The sequence below is a fragment of the Passer montanus genome, unplaced genomic scaffold (assembly GCF_014805655.1).
Source record: "Passer montanus isolate IOZ18808 unplaced genomic scaffold, ASM1480565v1 scaffold2, whole genome shotgun sequence".
In the NCBI taxonomy this organism is placed as follows: Eukaryota; Metazoa; Chordata; class Aves; order Passeriformes; family Passeridae; genus Passer; species Passer montanus.
This window is the reverse complement of record NW_024366591.1, coordinates 14,703,345-14,727,779: the sequence shown is the minus strand read 5'-3', so window position 1 is coordinate 14,727,779 and position 24,435 is coordinate 14,703,345. Positions and strand designations below refer to the sequence as shown.

At 41.2% G+C, this 24,435-nt stretch overlaps 1 protein-coding gene across 3 annotated transcripts in view; it reads right to left on the bottom strand.

The window, feature by feature from the left end:
* Positions 1 to 268: 268 nt before the first annotated feature.
* PDE7B (phosphodiesterase 7B) overlaps positions 269 to 24,435 on the bottom strand; it is a 170,982-nt gene continuing 146,815 nt past the window's right edge. For all 3 annotated transcript variants that reach the window (XM_039707004.1, XM_039707005.1, XM_039707003.1), the window contains 9 exons: positions 24,212 to 24,275; positions 22,490 to 22,585; positions 20,705 to 20,805; positions 19,153 to 19,284; positions 12,851 to 12,942; positions 11,700 to 11,844; positions 9,605 to 9,701; positions 5,669 to 5,749; positions 269 to 5,140 (listed from right to left, as the gene is read on the bottom strand). In XM_039707004.1, the coding sequence (XP_039562938.1) occupies positions 4,923 to 5,140; positions 5,669 to 5,749; positions 9,605 to 9,701; positions 11,700 to 11,844; positions 12,851 to 12,942; positions 19,153 to 19,284; positions 20,705 to 20,805; positions 22,490 to 22,585; positions 24,212 to 24,275 (1,026 nt within the window). In that variant the 3' untranslated portion in view covers positions 269 to 4,922. The remainder of the gene's footprint in view (positions 5,141 to 5,668; positions 5,750 to 9,604; positions 9,702 to 11,699; positions 11,845 to 12,850; positions 12,943 to 19,152; positions 19,285 to 20,704; positions 20,806 to 22,489; positions 22,586 to 24,211; positions 24,276 to 24,435) is intronic.

Here is a 24,435-nt window from a genome sequence, read left to right as displayed (position 1 = left end):
CTTCTACTACATGGTTAGGAAAATTACATGGAAATGCTTCACTTGCTGGGAACTCCATTTATATTCATACAGCAAGTCTAAGGAGAAATTTAGAGAAAAGTTCTTCTCAGAAACAGCACACTAGGAAAGTGATTATTCTGTTGGAGGAAAGGAGAGGCAGTGAGAGAATGAATGCAGTGGGATCTTTGCTGCCTTGTCAAACCAGAATGTCTTCTGCAAACAAAGCAGATCCTTCAATCAACTGGCTTTACCAAATAACTTGGAACACTTAACTTTTTTTTTGTTTATTAGCTGTCATTCTTCGACATGATGAATACTTACAGCAGTATGTTAAAAAAGATACAGTTAAGTCTCTTGGCATCACTGCATAGCAGTCACAGCATTTTCACACAATCTAGTGCTTCCTTTCAGAATGATGCATATGGCATATATACGCACATATGGGGGCTGATTCTTGGTCCCAGTGAAGTTGGGGGGACCTGTGTTTGGCCCATAGAGTTGTATAAGATATGTGACTATGTATATATAAAATGCTTTACAATAAACATGACATATACAATCTTGAATTCAAAGATAAGCAGAATATATTTTACATCCATGTCAAGCTTATGGTCTGCACTTAAAAATTTATGTACCTAAAATATTGAATGGATTATAGAAACAAAGAGCAACAGTTTGCACCAATCAAAGTAATTTGAATGCATACCCATGGCATGAAGCTTGCCTTATGTTTTTGTTTTGTGTTTTGGGGTGGCCTTTTTTTTGGATTTGCAGGGTTTTAATTCAAATTTAATTATTGATTTTTGTGGGCCATGGGGAATGGGCACACTTTATGGACAACTCAGATTAGTGACTTAAAATATAATGCAATATATTATGGCTGGTACCCTGTCTGGTACCTGAAAATAAAATTGTGGCTACTTGAGTTTTTCCTTTCTGAGAATTCTTTTGGAAGGCTAAGTGTGCCTTCTGTGTCTAATTTGATGGAAACTTTAACAGAAATTGAAACCCCAGACTGCAAAATCTGGTGAGATCACTGTGCAGCGTAACAACAGCCTTATCTCATTTACAGCTTTCTCATTAATCGTTGGGGAGGTTTTGGTTTTCTTCATGAAAACCAAGTTTATACAAAACTAATTGACCTGTGTTGTAGATTAGGTTAGACACAACTGCAGATCATGTGGGTTTTTTTCTTTTTCCTCCTGGACTCTACTTAATCTCAGCTACTCCTGTCTTTGTTCCTTGTATTCCAAAGGTACATGTTGTCAATAGTCCTTTTATTCCCCATTTGACTGGTGGCTGAACCATTGACACTTACAAACACAAAGGTAGGTAAAATCTTTACTTAATGACAATGCATACATATGCATTATTTTAACCAGCCTAAGCTTTTCACTTATTATCACTTATTATTGTTAGTTATACAAAATTTTGCCTTTTAGATGGTATGAAATCTTCATTTAGAGGAGCTAGATTTTAATCTCATTTGTGGGGCATAAAAACATTTTAACATCCTGCTTTTAACAGCTTTTTTCCTCTTTCTAGATATGAAAACCTTAACTCAGTTTGAAAACTTAAAAATCTTTCAGCTGCACTGGCCCAGTGGGAGGGAAAAATAATTTACAAGAGCCTTCTGTAAAGTGGCTGATAGGGCTGACACCACCAAAATCTGTATTATCTGCATAGCTTTTCTATTCTGTGCATCAGCAGCCTGTTGGCACACTGGGGAGAAACCCCAGTGCAGAAATGCCCTCCAAACCAGAGAATACCACACATATGCTACAAATGCACATGCTAAGCAGTGGTGCTGTTGGATTGGCTGGTACCAGTTAGGGTTTCTACAGGAAATCAGATTTTGTATTACAGACCCCAGGGAATCTGGCTGCCAGGCATCTGCTGCCAGAGCCTACCCTTTCTGAGCACTTCTATCTGGAGCACCCGAGGCAAAGTGGCCCAGGCCCAAACGTGTGCAATGGGTTTGGCTCACAAGTACAGAAGTGCTGCTTCAGGGCCACCCTGAACCTCTTTCAAGCACTGTTTCATTAGACAAGGTGATTGAAATCTAGCCGGTATGATCAGTGCACCAAAATCCCCCACAGCCTGATAATTTTCAGAAGAGCTTTTTAAAGTTGGAAAGTTTTAATATGCTAAGAGCAAACTTGAAATGGAACCTATAGGTTCCACTTGTAGAAAAGGGCTTGGGTTTAATGTGGCTGTAAGAAAATTTGATTTGTACCTAAGCTTTCCTGTTGGACCTATTTTTTGGAAGCTCTTCAGAAACAGCTTGACAATGTTTCTGTCAAGAGCTTTTTATGCTGCTAGATGCTGGGTTTAACTAAATTTCAGAACATTTTAAAAAAATTCTTTGAGCTAGATGGCAAAGGGCTTCCATTTCCTAGTAAAAAGATAAAACACGGGAAATTACATCCTTTTGTATGGACTTAAGTGCTTCTAAGTAGCGCATTACATTGCTCACGTAATGTCCTAATAATTGTCCTACATCTGTCAGAAGGAAAGGTACACCTAAAAAGCTACAAAGTGGTGGTGCTTCCACCCCCACCACCCTCATGTGCTTAAGAAGACATTTATGTCCAGTAGTTAGAAACAATTTAATTCCACGACAACTCCCTTGAGTGCCCGTTGCTTGCTGTGGTCCTTCTGTTGTATGAATCTCATTTAGATTAGTGGAAGGAAGAAGGAGGTTTTCTATTGGTTGTACCTTGCATAACAGTGGAGGGGCAGAAAAACATCACTGGAGTGCTTTGTGTGCTCACCGTGTTTTGCCCTTTTTTACTTCACTGGGTTTCAGCCCCTTTTCTCTGAAGATACATACAAAGAATTAGCGGAGTAAATCATCCTTCACTAAAACTCATGCTTTTTATTTTCCTCTAAACACATTAGTCACCTTATGAGCATGAACCTTCTCTCATCAAGTCAATATCCCCCCTAACTGAAAAAAAATGTATTCTGTTTTCCCTTGCACTTCTGTGAGAAAACATCTTCCTCATGTTTCTCAAACACCAACTTAAAAAGCTCTTTCTTTGTTGGCCTCTTCACATCTCAACGTGACTATCCAAACGTGACTACCTGGCCATACCTGCTCGTTCTTCTGGAAAGCAGCTGTACAGATTTGATGTACGGGGGGTTCACAACAACACTGTGTTTCACCTGAATGCAGTTATTCTTTCTGGGGGCAGAGGAGCAGGGAACAATCCCTTTGGTGCAACGCAGTAGTGTCTGAGAATACAATCTCACTGAAATGGTGGAAGCTTAAGTAAAGTTTAATAAAGACTGTCAGAACTGAGGTTGTTTATGGCATAGTTAAGGCCAAGTATCTTTCACAAAGATGAGATCATAGAAAATTCTTCAGCCACTATGATAGCTAGGAGGATTTTTAGTAGTCTGATTACAACACGTTTTTTTCCTTCATTGACTGAGACTAATCTAAAAGTCAGTTGAAGTATTCTTTTAATTAAAAGAAAAATACAAATGCATTTTGATGCTAACTACGTAAGGAGGGAATGTGGGGAAAAAATCAGCTACACTGCAACATCTCTCAAGAAAACAACTGAACTCCAGAACTAATGCCATGCTTTGTGGATGACTAAGCTATTTAGTAAAAATTCACACGTTTGAATAAATGGTAATCATGCTGAACTGTCAAATCATGTGGTGTTGCTGTGGGGCCTGGGTTTTTTTTTTAAACTTAAAACTTCAGGCGCTGTGAAACATTTGCCTAGACCGAATGTGCAAGGTGCCATGGATTAACAACACGAACCCATATGGAATGTGTTTGAAGTTTTCAAGAAGTTATCCTGCCAGACTTCATTCCTCAATGACCTTTGATACACCTTGGATAGTGGAAAGGCAGTTCAGAATCATATCTTGTAATTGTATGATTTTGGCAGCTATCAGAAGATGAAGGATGCTAGAAGTTAAGGCTTTTATCCACAAACAATGGTGTATATTAATAAACTCTATACCATATTTACAAATGCTTTCTCTTGTATTAAAACTAACAGTATTCTGTTCACAGTGCCAATGTTTTTACAGGTAGCAATCATCCCACAGTACTCCAGTATTTTGGCATGGGAATCAGTAGCGCTTTCTATTTACAGAAAATGTACACATATGAATATAAACAGGTAACTTGAAACAGTACTCAAAAGATAGATCTGTTTGTGTTTCAAAGGTTTAGACTGTACTACACCTTCCCTTTCAGCTGTGAGGGAATACTGTTCCTTGCAATGAGAAGATGCCCGTCTTTTATCCAAAGTGGCATAAAAATGATTACCAAAACAAGCCTTGTTACACTGAAGGTGTGTATACGGAGAGTAACTTCAGTCCAAGGTTTATAGATCTGTTGTTTAGTGCACAGAATACAAAAGTTAAAAAGGTTTTTAACCACTAAAACAGCCTGACTCTCTGCCCTCTGTGAGCACCGTCCCGCTCGGTCCATGTCCTCTGGATGCTGGAGATGCTGGTGGTTTAATGTGCAGCCCAGCTGCCAGCCTAGAAAGGGTGTGGCACTCTGGACCTATATACATATGTCACATATGACTTGTGTTAAATGAAAAGATCACCAGGAGTGCCTCTCTGTGCCCCCTGTTCTCTCAGCAAGCCTCCCTGCTTCATGGCAGCTGGAACTGGCCTGGCTTCCTGGCTGCTGGGACTCCACATTGGGGCAGATTGGGGTCAGGAGTGACTAATGGCATCAGGCATGCGCAGAATGGAGAGAGGGGAGAGGAAGGTGATGAAAGAAACCCAGCAGAACCATGGGTGTGTTCATGAGGACCCTTAGAGCTTTGCCATTTCTTGCCTTTGCACGGTGTTGACAACAGGCTCCTGCTCCCCGGGACCTTTTTTGCTGCTGTGACCAAGACGGAGATAGCAGTGCTAGAAGGAAAAGTGCAAAGCTGCCACTAAGGAGTCTCTTCTTCATTTAAAGTCTGTTCCTGGCTGCCAGTCACTTGGCCTGAGTGGTCGTTGCTCCTACTACTGCTGTGTTGCTTGTGGAGCAAGCTTCTCCACTTGGCCTTGTTCCTCCTGAGATGGTTTAGCATGTTTTCAGATAGGGGAGTGTTGCCTGTAAACTGGGCCCACCTCTCAAAGAGTGGCTCAACGATGTATGTCATGAACCCTGGAGAAACACACAAGGAACAGCTGGTGAGTGACAAGTTAATTCCACAAGTGCACTGCCCCACCGAGTGCCGCAAAAGCACAGAGTAAGGTAAGTGGCAAAAGCCCTGATGAAAAATAACAACAAAGTCTCAGACATCAATTCCTTTTGAAATGCACATCTTCTAACCAGCATACATGACAAGATATGGCTTTATCTGTGTGTGTCACACTAAACTCTGTGACCATCAGCAATCCTTTGAGGAGATTTCAGACAAGACAGTAACCAGTGTTTAACACTGCAATTAATTTTTTCCTGTGGGTATTTTCCCCCTATGCAAAGACTCCTTTGTGTTTCTGTTGAACATTTGGCTTAGATAGATTTTGTTTTGAACATTTCAATTTAGAACATATTTTTTAACTCTTACAGTATCCACAGCTCTTATTGTTAAAACAACTGGATCAGAGTGGGGCTTGTGGTGAACAAAAGTTTCTCTTAGAGCTTCTGCCATAGTGAGATAAACATGAAGAGAATGAAACTAATACTTACCAATCTGGATACTTGGTACTGTATCCTTCTGCTGATTACAAAGAGGGCTTATTTCCAGTTCAAATTTTTGTTCCAGATCACCTGCAAAAAAAAAGGGGAAAAAAAAGTCTTTTTCTGCCACTTTTATCTCTTCTCCATATCCATGCCACACTCTTACAGTGTCTGCAACTGTGTGAAGACTTGGAATCTTCTACCAATGATGACCATGGTAAATGTCTAAATACCTTAATTTTCTGGACTTTTTCTATTTAGGTATCAGAGAAACCAATTATCCATACAAAGAAAAATCTAAGAAAAGACAACTTTTAGATGAACATTAAATCTGAGCACATAAGTGTTCTGAGTACCTTAATTTTTAAAATAGACTCTCTCATGTGAAAGGTTTTTAAGACATTCTAGTTTCTAGTTCATTTACTCATTGTTCAGATCACTTCCTACCAGAAAACTGCCATGCATCAATTTTAGTAGAAATTGCTAGTGTGTTCTTGTGGAAGTGGCTCTTAAGGGAAGAGTGTTGGAGCCTGGCAGCCCACAGCTGTGACTGCACTAACAAACTAGTAAGGGCCAAAGCATGGACTTCAGCAATGTTTCAAGCACCAAGAGCCATGGAGCTCAAGATATAAATGTGGAAAAAGGATGAAATTAAAAAGTCTGTCTTATTACTGTGCAGTAGCTGGGTATCAAGCTATGCACTGAGCATATTTATCTCCTAGATCATCCAGGAAGTCCCCAGAGAGGCATCTGCACAGAACCGACTCAAGGCAGAAAAGTATTTGTCTGAACTCTAGCCACCTTCACAGCAGAATATTAACTAGACAAGGAGGTCTCCAGTTCCAAATCCAGGACTGCCCTGAAGATTCCTACAAGGCAGCTCCTGCTGTGACCAGCCCTGGGGACTGTTTCAAATTGCTGGAAGAAAAACTTGCCGGGGGGATCTGCTCACTCCAGATGCCACCTCAGATTGGCCCTGATGCAGAATTCACCAGGTTTGACACTGAAAAGACACTTATAAACAGTCAGTAGAAATTATTCCTGCAGAAATAGTCACACAGGACAGGCTTCTGTACATAGTAATAGCAGGAGATGTTTTTTATGGAGTTGAAAGTAATCAATAGCAACGACCATGCTGGATTTAAGAATTCAGCAGAAAAACATCTCAGAGGGTGTAATTTGCTCACTGCCATGCCAAGACAACAGTCACTTTTTCTGCTGGAGAGACTGCATTCCCCATGCCTAAAATTACTTCATGCAAAGCTTGCTCTGAGTTAAGTTTTGGGTGTAGGGGCTTTCTTAAAACAAACACTGTCTGTGAGTGCAGCATATTCATCCTTTGTGATTGTTAGCCTTCCCTGCCAGTGTACAATCCTGGTTACTGCAAGAGGTACAGCACCTTTCCTGTCTACAGCACGGAAGGGAAGTGAGAGTTAACTGTGTGCAAATGAAGATGTGCCACTTCCCCACAGACAATAATATTGTGTCCACCTGATTTACTAATAAGGATGTAGTGAGGACTCGTTAGGAAGAACTTTCCTGTAAGAAAGACAATCCTGCTAGTTTAGACAAAACACTGTATTCAACCCATAAACAAACATTTTGCTTTAAATCCACTGTTTTTGTTTAAAAGCTCTTTTCTCCCCATGAACAGTTTTTGCTATTGTGCTACTCATGTTCTATAGCCCCATATAAAACACTGTGTGCATTTCTAAGCCTTGCCTTTCTTCCCTCTGCAGCACAGAATCACTTCTTAAATGTGAACAGACTATTTTCAGTTCTAATTGAGTACTTAGAAAGCATCAGGAAAACATTTTTAACTTCAAGAACAATCAAAAGGAACAATTTAGCAAAATTGAGACACAATAAGTTTCTTATGCTGCCAAATGTGCAATTTGTCTTCTTCTCATCTACCCCTCCAAAAATATTTGATTAAAAGAAAGTTTCTAATTCCAGTGATATCCCCTCTGTAGGCGTTCTGGGTAGAAAATGGTTGACTCAAAGTATATCCATATCTGTCTGGCTCAAAGTTTATCCACATCTTCTTGTCTTTCAAAAATCACTTAATTGACAAAAGTAAGATTTGCTTTTGCATGGTAAGAACTTAAAATGATGGTCAATTTTTTTTGTTTATTTCTAGTTACTATAAAAGGAACTGCATGAATTAGTTCCTGAGAACTTTCATGCTAGGGAAAACCTTCCAAGCAATTTTAAAACTTTATCAGAGCAACTGATAATTAATGTTGCTTCAACATTAGCCATCTTCTTGAAAGCTTTTTCTTCCACTTCCAGTTTCATGTATACAACTCAAGTTTTATTTCTTACCTTGTGGTCCTAGCTGTGTTGACTTTTAAAAGATCTGAAAACAAAGTAGAGTATTTTTCTAGGAAAAGGTTTTTGTTAGGAGCTGCTGTAGGTGTCAGATGCTCCCTGAAATGTACCTGGATTGTGTCTTTTATTTATTTACATTTAGTGTAGAAGCACCAGAACATTAGAAGATCAGGATCTGAGTCTCTACTAAAATGGCCTTAGAAATGTTGTTAAAAAAAAGTACTAATTGTGGTACTATCTGTCTCATCTATAGTTAAAAATCAAAACATGAGACCTTACGGTTTCCAGATGTTAAACTTAGGGCTGAAAAATATCTTCAAGCCCCATTATTGTGTGTAAGGAGGTAGAGAGGTCTACAAAAACACTTCAAAGTGATAATGGTATCTAAATACATGCTATTTAATACTGGGGATGTTGTACCACTGAACAGGATTATACAGCCACTAGTGATAATCAGACCACAGTTTCTGTATAATTGTCCCACATAAAATGCTCCTTTTCTCCCTGTAGGACTTCTAACTGGTTTCATGTACTCAGGCATCCCCTTTCAGAGGTATATTTTAGATGTTTAGATGAACAAATCTTGAGGGCAGTGGAAAAAGTTTACACTTTTAAGAGTTGAGCTGTCTTTCTCAGCGTGGTCCCCATATACACTAAAAGTGAGGTACTGCACCTCATGGGCTGCCTGCTGATTATGCCTTCACTACACATCTGACTAACTAAACCTGCACTGGGCAAGTTGCTTATGTTACATCAAAGGCATCCAAGACATTTCACCAGCTTAAACTGACATTGGGTGAAAATTAACTTGCTGAACTCTCTGTCCTTGTTACAGACTAACTAGACCAGGTACCAGCTCAGACGTGGCTTAATTTTGTAGGGGAGAAAATTAAATGAACTAAGAACTTCATGGTGTGCTCTTCCACTTGCCTTCAACTCTCAGGATGCTCTGAACTAAGAATTTAGCACTGATTAAACTCTGCTGCACCCTGTATTGTAGCACAGCATGACCTTGCCTATGCAGATAGAGCCAAATGGTGCAATTACTGTGTTTCAAAAAAAACCCTGCTTGACTGTGCTCTCTGCAGGGGTCTGAAAACATTTGCAGTACGTTCTAGCTGAGGTTTGGCATGCCTGCTTTGGCCCTTTCAACAGCATGCTGGGAAGCATGTTTGAACCCTTTCTCTGCATTTGCAGGCAGAAGAATGTGTCATATTTGGGAAACAGTGAGGGTAAGGCTCCCATCAGAGTTGTAGTGGGAGCATGAAAAGCGAGACAAAACCCGGTGCTAGGATTTTGGGGCAGTGTGGTGCCGGCACCATTCCAGCTCAGCAATGCTCACGGTGACTGGAGGGCCTCAGAGAAGAACCCAGCCATAGGCTTTGCAGCTGAACTCAAGTGCTGAGGCACAGCAAAAGCCTCCCTCCTGCCTGATGCTGGTAGAGGAGCAGAGAAACACTTGCTGCTCTTCTACCCCTTCCCACTTTTCCAGTGGGGCAGCGCACCTCTGAAGAGCTCATTCTCAAGGCACGTTTCAGTGCTTCCTCTGGCTTGTCACATACAAGCCATGGAAAGCTGAGGGGAAAGGGACTGCTGTGAGTTGAAGGGACTGACCTTGCCGGTAAAACTCTTCGCAGACCCGCTCACTCCACTGCTTGCTCAGATCCCAGACCCGGCAAGGGTTGCAAATATCAGCACACTTGAGTGCAATCTGAAAGCAAGAAGAAAAACAGCAGTGAGAAAGGAAGTTACTGTTTAGCAGTGCTTCAGCAGTAAATCTGCAGTCACAGAACTCCCAGGCCCCACCAGGGATGCCAGGAAGGGTTAAGATTACTTTTCAGAGGCTCAGCCTCACCCAAATGTGCCCTTTGAGGAAAGAGCATTTACTTAAGCTGCAAACAAAACTTTCATTCAGCCCTCCACTTTACCGTAGTGAGAACAAGAGAAGGGCCAAATTCCAAGGCTGCAAAGTGTTTTGGATATTCCTTGGAAGGAATAAGCCAACAAAAGCCTCAGGCTGGCTCCTGCTGACTGCTTGGCTCAGCATCCATGGCTGATGACAAGGAAGGGAAGAGCCAAGCTGGTGTATTTGGGCATGATTTCTCTGCGGTCTCAGTGAGTGACCTTGCATCTCACTTCAATTACACTTCATCTTAATGTCTGCATATTTTTGTTTACAAAGCTAAGCACAGGACTCTCCACACTGCCCCTGGCCTGGTTTCACTTAAGTTAACTAGTACTTTTAAGTGCTTTGTATGAGAATGAGCACAGGGGAAAAGGTTTTTAAAACTGAGTAACTACTTCAGAAAAGTCAACCATGTAATAGTCTGCCTGTCTTACTGCCTTGGAACAAAATATCATGTACCTTGTTTCTTCACAGACTGAACACAGTCATTCAGTCTGACAGAAGTCAGAAGTCATTCTGGCACCCGGGAAGAAAACATAAGTATTTCCTCTAAGAGTTCAGGCCTCTGAACCAGCAGAGAGAAATCTCCAAGTCATTTTTCTCTTTGGATTAAGCTGATTAGACTTAATGTTATTGTCTACTGCAAGGACCTTTCAAACATTCTTTAGCTTACTCCAACCAAACAAGAGTTCTTGATCTTTTTCTTTTCTTCTTCCATAACTAATCCATCAGATAAGTAAATCTTACTGTCCGTTCCCTTGCTCCTAAGTCCCTAGTGCATAAGAAACCTTTTTTTGCCATATCTGAGAGCTGTAATTCCTCTGCTTTTGGTATTTGCACAATTTGCTTGTCTTATCTGTCCAGAAATATGGTCAACCTGTCACCCTGCCCTGCCACAGTCTGTGCAGGAGTCTGACAGAAGACTGTGTTTGAGACAGAACAGGTGAGAAGCTACTACATTTCCCACGCTGCTGGAAGGGGAAGAATTAACAGATTAACAATTCTTTCCTTGCAGCTGTCACCTTTTCTGTGACTTTGATGGAGGGAAAATATGTAGGTGTTTGTTTTATAAATGAAAATTATTACTTCAAATTCTTTATGTATTTAGGAATGAAATTAATGTAATTTCTCCAAAGAAGCAAGTATATGTAGCTACATTAATCACAATAATGCTTTAATAGATTGAGGTTTATTCTGAAGAGTCTGCTAATGACTGCTGCTTAGCTGGGAGAACCAGTATGAACCTATTTGAGTTTTGAATAAAGCATGGGTTTTCCATTAGCTGGGCAGATGCACTAGAGAAGCATCCGCTGCCATGGCAACAGCTGTCTGCAGAGGCAGTTTCTGAGCATCCATCACAGGAACAGGACTTGGAGACCCAATGTCAGGCTGTCCTGGAAAGAACACCAACGAGGGAGCTCTCCTGCACAGCGCTAGAAAATGACACCAGTGGAGTGACATTTGCCAGAAGAGAGAGAGACACTACAACTGAAGCATTACCTGGCAAGAGAAGCAGTGTTCTGGAAATAAAATGATCTAGCTTATCTCCACTCCTTAGCATTTGACACTCACCTGTATCTGTTGCATTCATAGCTTTTAAACTCAAGGAAATTACATAAGGAAATACAGGAGACACTTATGCTTGCCTGACGTGCCAGAAGGTGGCAGAAGGGAAGTGTTTATGGTAATAGGTAAGGAGAGGCTGATGTCCAGACATGTTATAATATTCTACTCTTAACATATACTAGGAAATACTGTGACCTGAAAAATTCATAAAAACCATAAAAAAAAATCTGAAGTTACCTGAAGCATAAAATGTCTGTCTTGTGCATCCTCCAGCCTCAAATCCTGATTGTCAAGATGAGATTTCAGACGGATCAAAAACTCATTCTGCCTGTTAATGTCTGTTGCCAAGATCAGAGAGCCCAACTGCTGCTCAATGTCCTGTCTGCAATGAAGGTAAATAAACCCCTTTAATCATGAAACCATTCAACATTAAGAGCTCAAAACAACCTGCTCTGGATCACTGGAACTGGCACAAAGCTCCCTCTTTCTTTATGGACCCAGTCTGGTCAGTCTCTGCTGGGTTTTGCTGGGTACAACTGTTCTACCTGCCCAAGTGGGTTCAAGAAGAATAGATAATGTAGAAGAAAAATGCCTATTGGCACAGGCTGTTCTGAAAGCTTCTGAAAAGTGCTAGGAAAGTATAAAAAAAACCCACCCTGAAACAACAGCATGTTGCATCAAGAAAAATGCTCACGTCTTACTTCAGCTGCTCAGAGCTGAGTGGTGAATACTGCAACTTTGAAGTTGCAGTCAAAGTTGTGAAGGTCCAGACTGAAGTCCTTTAAAGTTGTTGGTCTGATGCAAAGAATTTCTGGAGGGATATAAAGCTTACTGCTTCCAGGTAACTTGTTTATATTCCTGGTAGGGTCACCTATGATTTAAAATGTATTACTGCAGTCTGTTCACTGTCTCAATCTCCCATCCTTGATGGGACCAACACAAGTAAAAAGCTAACAGCAACTTGGCCAAGTTGCTCATGTGGCTGTTCTTTTTTTGCTTTATCCATAAAGACTAAATCACATTCCCCCAGTGACGTGTGGAAGTCCGGAGCAGTCTTGATGCTCCTTGACCAACTCCTTCAATTTCCTGTTTTTAATCACTAAATCTTTCCATATTTGGTTGGTGCTATGTAAAATGAAAAATGCCAACAACTGATCTGAACAAGTCCACTCTTGCTGGGTGCTGAGAGTGGCCATTCCTGAGCTGCAGAAGTGGGTAGGTCGTAAAAAATACTTCTGCTGTGTAACTTCGTCTCATGATTTCACAGTGGCACCAAGAAGGTGCAGGAAGTTCAGCCTATTTTGAAGCCTGGGCCTCTTTGGCAGTGTGCTTTCAAGAAGGGAGAAGGAGGCCATGGCCTAGTTTCAGTGATTCTGATGGACACTTACGTGACCTCCTTGGGCAGGTGGGCGAGCAGCCGTGACTCTCGAAGCATGCCTATGGTAGAGCGCCAGTGGTGGTTCTCCAGCACAGACACGTTCTGGGGAGGAATAACACCCATAAATGCAAGGATTAGGATCGTATCCATGGTACAGCTACACATATGGATTTGCCATGTCACATGATACCCAGAGCTGGTTGGACATGCTGTAACATGAGCCTAAAATGTGTGCTTTTCAGCCACAGTTGGATTAGAGTAATTGGTCTAGATTCCTACAGTTAAGGACCTTGTGCCTCTCGATTTCTTACCTAAGGGTCAGCCCTTGAGGCCTGTTGTCGTGCAGTTTTTGAATCCTACTGTGAACAGAGGAGCTAATCTCATCTGAGTGGGAGGCAGTTTGCATTCTAGCAGATTTATTAACAAATAAATTAAAGCAGGAGTGCAAAAGCGTATTTTTACCTCCTACTGATTCTAGGCTGACTTTTCAGCCTCTACAGTTTGAATGCAGAGCGGACAAGAAAAAGCAAACTAAACTGCCAAATTTCCCTTTGAGTCAGGGAACTGGAAGCTGCCTGCAGCTGTTCAGTGAAAGCAAGAGGAATAGCAGTACTGCTGAGCATTTGCAGGCTTCAGCAACTCAGTCTGCAACAAATTTTGACTCCTCTGTTTTCTTGCTTTTAACTAAGTGGAACCAAAGTTAGGTGGGAAAAAAACTGCTAGGGAGTTGAAACCCAGCTTTCTAGGTTGTTAGTAAATTACAACAAATCTGATATCTTATGTCTGATTACTTGAAATTACTATCCTAACCACAATGCATTTTCCTATAATCACTTGTTTAGTTCACAGAGTACTTTCTACCATGAAATGCCTCAGAAATGTCACTTGTTCAGAAACCTCTATCATCTGTTCCCTGTTTTGGGCAGTTCACATCTTTTGCAGCAGATGAGCACTGGATAAGAAAAGCAAAACAAAACACAACCAAACCTTTTGAGCAGGCAGCAGAACAAGGACTCCACCCTGTCACTGCCAGCAGTGAAAGTGGAGTCAGAATCTCTCTCTCCAGCCACTGTTGACCTCTAGCTCCCTCATGCACAGTCCCACAGCTCTGAGGTATAGACAGAGTATGACATAGTACTGCCTTTCCTGTGGGACATGATTCCAAGAGGGACTGAGCAGTATTTTCTGCCTAAGTCTTCCCCATCTTCCTCTGCAGTCCTGTCATATCTAATGACAGTTAAAAACCTAAACATTGCCAGTAACCAAGATCCAATTTGCATTTTGATCATCTTGCCTAGTGCAAAGGTGAGAGTACAAATTGGATTGACTTCCTATCGCACTATTTTCCGCAGTGCTTTTTGTTGCTTCTGAGTTCACAGAAACAATGTTGCTTTGGTATTTCTCTGGGTTTGTTTGTTTGTTTCTCTTACAGAAATCACAGATTCTGGGGGGAAAAAACAAAGTAAAACCAAATCCAAAACTTTCAAACCATGTAAAAACCAATTCCTTTTCTTAGGAAGAGCTGATGGACTCAGATCGCAACATCAGTTATGCAATACAGAAATTACTTTTGACAGCAATCCTGTTCATTTGCCAACTTAAATATCCCTTTTCTCCTTTTGCCTAAATACATCAGAATGGACTTTTGCAACCCTACACTCTGACCAAGAAAAATAAGAGAATGTAATAGGACATAATAACAAATTATTATTATTTTTTTTTCCTTCCACCCACCAAGTTGCAGCGCTGAATACTGGTCCCAAGAGTCACCCCAAGGCCACAGGCTGCCATCTTCCTACTACCTTGGACAAACTCTATCTGATGTCACCTTTGGCTTTTGGGAATGTTTACACTTGTTTAAGACAGTGCCTGTATGCACGATTTCCTGGGACCCTGGTCTGACTGCATCCTTGAAACACTGTGACCAGGGAGATCCCCCTTGGAGCACCCTGTGTCCTCACATCCCTTCCAGCATGGCAGCCTTACTTGCTGTGAGGAGCTGCTTCAGCAGCACCTGCCTCAAAAAGGGAATTAGACTCCATGGATGCAGCTGCTCCTTGGCCATACTGAAGGCCAGCCAGAATGGGGCTGAGGCACCTGAAAAGTGATGAGACCTTTCCTTTCCAGCATCCAATTAGTAGTTACTCATAGGAAAAAGCACATTCATGTAATCATCTCAGTTTCTCATCTTCTCTAAGTTTCTGCTCTTTGCCTGCTGCTCTAAGGGGAACCTCAAATTGACTGCACTCTTTAGTTTCCCACACTGAAACTACAGGGAGGAGAGAAAAGGAAAGGTCACGTTGACAAGCAACAACCGAGCATGAAGTCATATGACTCTCCTCTTAAATGTAAGGAGCCAGCATCCCTGAAGCTGCTGCCAGCAATTAGTAGAGTCAGCTATTCCCCCTAGGAACACACTACTGCTTTATTAACACTAATTGCCATGAGCTAGCTGATCACCCAGGCTGGTGGGAGACAACCCATGCAGGGAAAGTCTCCGTGCTGGCCTGCAGACCGGGGCTCTCAGCTCTGCTTCACGTGGTGTTTTGTTTTTTTTAAAAAAAACTGAATAGTGCAGCTCTGCTTTAAAGGCTGCACTATAGGAAGCTTCTGTCCCATTTGCAGCCCAAGCCCAGTAGATTGCTATAACAGAGATTTCAGGACTATGACAGTTTATTTCACTTAAGCTACCACAATATTTCCAGTCTGTTACTTAGTCTGAGCTATTCAAACCACTGCATTCAACATACACACTGGAAAAAGAACAGTAACTTGAAGAGAGGGAGACTTGCTACTAACTAGGTGCAGAGCAAACTTCAATTTTAATTCAAAGTCAGAGGGGATCAGACTTTCTTTCAATCTCTTCAATCTATTCTTACTCATTGAGCAGTCGGTTTAACTACATAATCTTAAATAGTCAAAAATTACTTAGAAGCATTGCTTTTAAGGAAGATTGCATAAGACTACTGTTTTTGCTGATGCCCAAAATGTACTTTCCTATTTCCAGCTTACCTACATTAAAGTTGTAAAGTGTCATTTCATAGTTTTCTGAAATGTTTTTTACTACAAATGTTATATGTGATCTATCCACACTTCTAAACTTTTACCCTTCATTTAAACGCCAGACAATGCAAGTTAGAAGCAAAGTCTGCATCACATTACAAGGAATGTTGTCGTGCTCCTCACAGGAAAACTAAGTGACCTCTAGACCCCTAGAGTCACCTTCTGTGCTCTCAACTGTCCTTGTAATGCTGGAGATTTCAATTAACTGCTTTTACCTTTGTAGAAAATTATGGTGTGTGCAATCACGTGCAACAGACCTTAGAAAATTACCCTATGCATTAGAAAACAAAGTAAAAATACAGATTTAGTTTGAAAATAAATACTGAAAGCTCTGAAGTCCTTGGTGATGTCTTCCTGAAATATGACTCTTCTCACATATGCACTTCAGAGACTGTCAAACACTTTATATCTTTGTCAAGAACTGACCTACCTCATTTTGCAAAACCTTTTCTTCCAAATGTAAAGTTTTAATTTAAATGTCAAGAGACATTTAAAAACATAGAAATGCCATACATGGATAAGTTCACTGTCTCAATGACAGATGACTGCCAGCTCTGTTAAAACTTACTTTCATTTGATCCTTTTGCTGATTAATCCCAGCAGTTCTGTGGCTCTGCTGCTTAAAAACCAAAAACCTAAGAACTTTGTTTCAGTTTCAAGCACATGTTAAAGTACATGTTTTAAAGACTATTCACTAAATCTAAATTTTTGACTGTAAGTGTTTTCAGCAAAACTTTTTTCTAGGAGTTATTTTTACTGGCATCCATATACTGTGTACTACTAAAATCTTTGGAAACAATGTGGGATCATTTTCAGTTAAAATAACTCAAACTTGCCAGTGAATGTCCTTAAGTAGGGTACTTCAGATCTCATTTGCTGTTGAAAGATTGCATTTTCTGCTTTGTCACTGTCTTTTCTAACCAATATTTGTAAGTATATTCAAACCCAAATACCTGAGCAGAAACCGCTTCTCCAAGATACCAGTATTTTAGCTGTATGTCTTTCAGACTAGCCTGCTTTTTCAACCTAATTATAAAGTACTGTTTGCCACTATTAATTTGAGAAGGAATTGTTTGTACCTTTTCAAAAGACAAGGGGTTTTGTGGAATGGCTCTTCTCACTCCTCTTAAGAGCTCCCAAAGTACTGCAGCTTAGGCCCATGGCTTTTTCCCCTCCTCACTCAGCTGGCCTGATGTTTAGAAAAGACTGGACCAGAAACATTTGGGTATGACATAATAGGCTGCAACAGCTTATGATGAGGCCAGTCACAAAGTTTTCAGTGTTTGAGCATAACTGTGCCTTGGCTGGGGCTCTTGCAGTCCAGCCCATTCCCATGTCTGAGGGCAGGACAGTTGCACCATTGCACAATCCACTTCTTACAGGAAAACCCAAACTTTGCTTGGGTAGGGTAGAAGAAGAGAGACTCTCTTAGCAAGCAGTAAGCAGTAAGCATCACAGCAATCTCTCAATTTGCTAAGTATGTGTATGTAGCTACTAGTGAGTCTTAGTCAGGTAGGTTAATTTTTAATGCAGGATATTCTGTTTCTGACAACCTCCACAAAGGCGGAAATTGACTCTTCCAAAGTGGCTGGAAAGCAGCCCAGAGGGAGTGCTGGTTGACAGCTGACTGAACACGATTCAGTGTGTGCCCAGGTGGCCAAGAAGACCAATGGCATCCTGGCGGGTATCAGGAACAGTGTGGCCAGCAGGACCAGGGCAGTGACTGTCCCACTGTACTTGACACTGGTAAAGCCACACCTTGAATCCTGCATCCAGTTCTTGGCCCCTCACTTTATAAAGGACACTGCTAGAGCATGCTAGAGGCGCTAGAGCATGTCCAGAGAAGGGCAACAAGAGTCATGAAAGGACCAGAGAACATGTCTTACAAGGAGTGTCTGAGGGAGCTGGGGGTGTTTAGCCTGGAGAAAAGGCAGCTCAGGGGGGACCTGATTGCTCCCTACCTGAAGAGGCTGCAGGGAGGTGAGGGCTGGTCTCTCCTGCTGGGACTGCACTGAGAGAACCAGAGGGAATGGCCTTAAGCTCAGACAGGGGAGATTCAGATTAGATAGTAGAAAAAAATTGTCACTGTTAGGGTGGTCAGGCACTGAAACAGGTTGTCCAGGGAGGTGGTGGAGTCAGCGTTCCTGGAGGTGTTTGAGAGGTGTCTGGATCTGGTGCTGGGTGAACAGTTATGTTGGACCTAGGATGATTTTAAAGGTCTCTTCCAACCTTCACGATTCTATGATTCTATCAGTCTGTGATTCTAAAGGCTAGAAATCACTATTAACTCCATTTACTACCTGTGAATTATGGTTGGTGCAACCAAAATTAAGATTTGCTCTGGCACATTGTATATATAAATACAATGCAAAGAATAGAGAGATGTGCATATATAACGTACACATGTGTGTGGAGATTATACTCATAGGACAGTTCTAGATAAAATACAGAGCAACAATGATTGCCATGGGCCTAAATCTCAAATTTATTCAAAAAGGACCACCAAAATCAGGCAGCATGGGTTCATTGCTGGTGATTGAACAAGAGGGTCTGTGTTTTTGTTACAGGAAGTTTTCTACTACTGCTTGCCAGAGCTGAAAGGATGTATACTAGGTAAAGGACAACTCTGTACTTATCCCAGACTTATGTTTCTCTCTGAGATCTTTTACTGGCTGCTCTTAGAAACAGGATACTGGTCTAGACAGCCTGTGGTGTGACCTAGTGGCTTTCTTGAAGTTCTTTGTATCTTGAGGAATGTTACTGTAAATGTCTAGGACTTTTCCTTTGGTTTCATCTGTCTCCATTTTTTTTAATGCAGTGTTCATTAAGAGTTTCATTTTACTGCAGCCACATGAAGCAAAGGTTTCTTTTAATGCAATACCAATTTAGAGCATGCCTGCTGCTTATCTGCCCACTGAAAGAAGATGGGATCTTCTTGTCATGATTTTAAATGTCCTACCCACAAGTTCCTCACCCCAGATGATCTACAGCAGAAACAACCCAGACAACTGATCTAGCTTAAATGTTGTCAAAAAAAGTATGACATTTCCACCTCTTTTCCTGTATCAGCTTTGCTCTAAGAAGTGACACTCAGTGAGGTCCTTGACTGAAACTGTTTAGACTCCAAAACGCAGAATCACTTGACCCACATCCTTCTGTTGCCAGATTTTGGCATTAAAAGTTCACTGCAAATTGCTTTAACTCTCCTTGACTGCATTTTTATGTCAGCAACTTGATGAGCAGTTTTACCTGGTACAAGCTGGCAAGGTGGTGTTTGGTTTTAATCAGAAAGGGTTGGTTGACCCCTGGGTGATCCACATCATGAGCTGCAGCTGCGAGCAGTCCGAGCATGATGTCCGATGGGGTGAGGAAGTTGGCAAGCTGAATCATCACACACATTAATCACAACAAGAACAGTAAACACTTTTTTTGGTAAATAAACAAACCAGCTGACATCATGGCACAGATTGGGTGTGTTGGCATTTGTACACAAATGTCAAGTATAAATTTTGTGAACAATGTTTTTAAGGTAAATGTTGAACATCTATAAAGATATTATACTACATAACCATCTTTTATTACAGTTTGTTTTTCTTATCTCTTTATTACTCATGGCAATATAAGGATTGCTGTAATAGAAGGGCTTCAGCATAGTCTCATTTGTTTTAAAAAGCAAACAGGTAGCCTGGCAGGTTGGCATATGTTATCACCCATTGTAAGAGCTCGGCCTCTCCAAGTATTTATAAATGCCAACAAAATATCAGGCTTCTTGCTCTAGCATAGCACTGTCCTATAAAATGCAGAGTTTACCAACTTCTGAAATTTCAGCCTTGGCTCTTAAATATCTCAGTTCAAGTATATGTATTTTATTAGGGAATATAATTTACCCTTCTAACTTCAAACATTCAAGTTGGAAAACTTGTCCAGATTTTTTTCTGCTACAGGGCTCACTTAGAAATAAAAAAAAGGCAGTCTTAGCATTTTCTCTCTGTGAGAGTGAGGCAGTTATTGCAAGCCCAATGAGTCTGTATAGAGTACAGGTCTATGAGATGAAAGAAGAATCCTGAGGTCAGAACTGATGAGCAGTATGGTCCAGGTTCAGGACGTTGTCTGTCCTCTGCACTCCTGGCAAGAAAGGACTTGCAGATCTTGCATGAGATGAAAATACAGGAAAGGTGGGGCCTGCTCCTGTCCTCACCATTGCTATATTCTTATGTAACAAACTGCTAGTTCTAGCAGAACATCCTTTCATTTGAGCCAAGCCAGAAAAGATTAGTTATGCTCTTACACTGTGGCTCAGCACAGCTGTATCACAATGCCTTCCAGTAACACACAAGGCACCACCACTCTGATGCCGTGAGAACTTGTAGCAGCAGTCAAATACTCATGCAGAGGACACCCTTGCAACAGACCCATCTGAAGGGTGGCCCACCACCCTTTCCTGCTGAAATTGCACCTTATTTGGTATTTTGAGGTGGCTGAGGCACAGACATGCACTGCCTCCTTCTGAGTCTGATGGGAGAAGAACTGCAGGCACCAGTGGGTGGCTGGGTCACAGAGCTGTGGTGGCTGGAGCTCATATGGCAGCACTCAGACACGATGCCTGTGTGATGAGAAGTGACTCTCACAGCTTGACTGAAACATCTGTAATCTGTAGCCAAGGCTGCTCCTGACTTGTTGCTGACTTGCAGCACACCATTACTTTCTGCTGTCTAGAAGTATCTCTTGGGGTTTTATTTCAACCCTGGGAAAAAAAAATCTGAGAACCATCTGAAAGCAACATGTGAAAGGTTGTCATTACCTTGGGCTCCCTCAGATAGCAGTGCATAGCTTGTGTGACATCAGCAGCATGGACAGCATTGTGGTATGGGTTCTGGCTATGGTAATCTTCTTGAACCATAACTGTGAATCAAAACAGAAAACAAAGATCCTTTTGTCCCTGAATGCCATGGCCACAAGTGGGAACCGGACTTAAAATACAATCTGAGGTTTTGCAGTCAGCTGCCTGAGGACTTTCTTCAAATAGCTGTAGCTTATTTAAATTGCTGCTTTTATCGGGGTACCTTTAGAGAAAAAAATGCATGAAAGGATTTGTGAGGCCCAAAGGGATATACTGGGTCTAGTGCATAAATCACCTCTTTCTTGCCTTAGTGAAGGCTCTCATTGAGGAGTAAAATAAACAAGGAAGAGAGGCAAATTTATCCACAACGGAGTGTAATTATTTAGGCTGCTGTTGTAGGGTAGTAGTGTGCCATTAAGGCAGTACCACCTATTTTACGGCAGCAGGGAGTGAGACCCTGAGATCCTGCCATGATTTGTTATTTGAGTGATGAACTACAGGCAAAGGCATTTCTACACCCCCCAGGGGAAGAATCAAAAGAAGCCAGCATTGGGGTATTCACAGCAAAATCTCCTGTGACAATTTTAGTCACATCTGTGTGTTCATTTTAACATGCCAGTCCCTCTTGCTTCAGTTTGCAGTGCTGAAACCAGCCCAGTTGGACCAGGAGCACCAACCTCTTAACTCAGCTTTCTCTGAGACAGAAAAATCATTGAGATGTGTGCTTCACACCCCTCTATTCCTTGCAGTGTGCACCATTACGTGGTGGTGGGACACCACCATGTGAGCACTGGAGGCTGCATGTGACCGTGCCCAAAGCGCTCTCCTAGACACGATCAAATTAATCCAATGGAAAGCCAACGATGGGCAGATTTCCCATGGCGCTCGCTGCCAGCACGAGAAGCGCCAAAGAAAGTCCAAGCCTTCTGTTTGTTTCCAGCCACACAAGCATCTGGAGGTACAATGGGTAATCCCTTAAACTGTGAGTTTAGACCACTAGCTCTAATTACCCTACTGTCCGCTTCATGTCTGCCCGCAGGAGTTAGAAACAGCAGGGGGATTTTGTCTGTCTCTGCACCAGAGGGACACTTTCCAGAAGCAACAATCACGCAGTCTTAAAGAAGAGACCCTGCTTTGGAAACTCTGCCTGACAGCCTGAAAAACTGGCATTTAGCTGCTTTCAAAAAGTGATGCAAAAAGTAATTGATTTTGGCCAATTTCTTCTTTTGGTTCACTGACAGCATGGGGCTAATATTTCTGTTGGCAGTAACAGCAGCAGGGGCTTTCATCAACACTGTTCAGTGTAGACAGGACAGCTTGATATAATTTGTTAAATTTTGCACATAAGCTTTTAACTGCCCTGGGTCTCAGTGGTCTTTTAGTCACTAAAATAATTACACTGCACCACAATTGTACTGTGCACGCGTAGGTTCTGCAGTGTCTGTCTGTCTGTGTGGGCCTAAGCCAGCCACATCTCTGCATGGCGTATTTTATTTTAAATCACCAGTGTGACTGTGCTGCTGGGATGCTTCAGCCCAACGCAGAGCCTTTTGAAATCCCTCCACCGACTAGGTACTGAACCAAGTACTTGAGTGCCTGAAACTGTATGCTGATACATATCATATTTACTGAAATATTTCCAACAACATCATAATTTTTACATAGATAGACCAAGCCAGTGCCTTCTTTGATGCTCCACTTAATCTATAAACTTCATTCAAAGATGGCTTTGAGGTGTGCACTTACCAAAAAACCTGTGTAATGTAACCATGTCTAACTGGAAATGGTGAATAAGTCCATGCACATTGAAGAGGTGACAAAGCAGTGTTACAAGACTGTTTCCTGAAAGGAGAAAGGAACAACTCTTAGATTCCCCATACATGTAGTTACAAACCAAGCAAGGCTAAAATTCTGGTTAATTTCCTATTGGTCAGCTCCTATCACCTCATCTCCAACGAAGTGAGCTCAGATGACTCTCATGTCCTGAGAAGTCACTTATACAAATTACTCCTATATGTAATCAAGATTTGATGGACAGTTTGTACCAACAGAGTGCCATTCTTGTGTGCCATAAAGTCACATTTGCTGTTTCAATGTGACAGGCAAACTGTGGTTTTAACTGGAAGAAGGCAAACTGACATGGTTTTAACAAAATCTTTGACAGGCTTGTCTGAGAGCAGTATCATTTTCATAATTCAGGTCTATCTTCAGAAACAACAGAAACAAGAGTGGCTCTTCTTCCACTTTGGTTTGCCATACTGTACAAATTAATTAATTACTAAAACTCAGGAGTATGGAATTCATGTTTTTATTTTGCATATGGCTGCATAAACATGTAATTAATCCATGTAACCTAGCTCAGCTACAACTGCATCCCATAAAACTGACACAGACAGGAAAAATGAGTTGCAGCATTTACAGTCTGATGTCCCACTGTAATGCTGCACTGGCCTTACTATAAATCCAATACTGGGAACACTGGAAAAATTGCACCTTACTAGTATTGCATGATCAGCTATACATAAACACAGTATTTTAAAAAGTTTGTGCTGCTTAATTCAGTGTCACTGTTTCCATAAAAGTTAGAAAAAGCCCCAAACCAACCAACCCATACTACACATAAACAAAGTTTGAAGGGAGTCTTTTCTTATTTAATGTAACTCAGGAAGGAAAATAAATATCTGTATGAAGAACACATGGAAACTTTCTTGGTCTTGACTACTGAGCAGGGGCACAGAAAGACAATTTAGAAGAATATGCTTTTTCTTCCCAGGCAATTTGCAATCCTTTTCACTCTTCACTGCCAGTCACTCAGCTGAATGACTCTCTAAACCAACTTTTTTCTACATCTTCTGCCCCAACCAAACCTAATTAGACTGGGATGAGGAATGAGGGATCTCAGTTCTCTGAGCAGTACAGAAAGGGGAAAGGTGTGACAATTCCCCTCTCTAGCAATTACCTGATCAAGAGCTATTGTCTGAACATTTGTGAGGAAGGGGGATGGTTTTACAGGTATGTATTTAGAGAAAACATTCCATGGATTTTTACTCTCTTAATAAATTTCCTAATTTTTGCTACTGAACAGAAGCAAGGGTATCTTCACTCAAATGTCTTTAGTATTGATAGAAATTGACTGATTATGAGATCTGGATTTATTGACCAAAGTATCTAACAGGTATATTTAAAGTTGCTTTCAAGTTTCACAGGCAAATGAAACAGAAGCATCTCTTGAAAAGGCGACAACAACAAATGTAGGGGATTAGGTTAGTACAAAAGCACACTTGAAACATTACCCTATAGTTTAGGAAAGGCCTGAAACAGCTCCAGGATGTGTTTTAATAGAGGTTAAATATGGCAAATTTCTCTTCAGTAATCTGAACTGTAAACATTTAACAAACAATTAATTACAGATTTTTGAATTGTCATATACGAGAGAGAGTAAAATAAAGACTTAAAAAATTTACTTACCATTTGTCAAGCGATCAAACAAGAAAATGTCAAAATCCCACATTCCCACTTTGGATAGCATATGCTGGAAAAAACAAATGTGAAAAGGCCAGTGACTGGTATGTCACACTGTAAATCAGATTTTTATTATTATTCCACAATAATCAGTCACAGCATTGGTTACTACAGTTTTAAAGTTTTTTTTGAGAAACCTACAGAGGTCATATTTGAAATATCAGAAATCA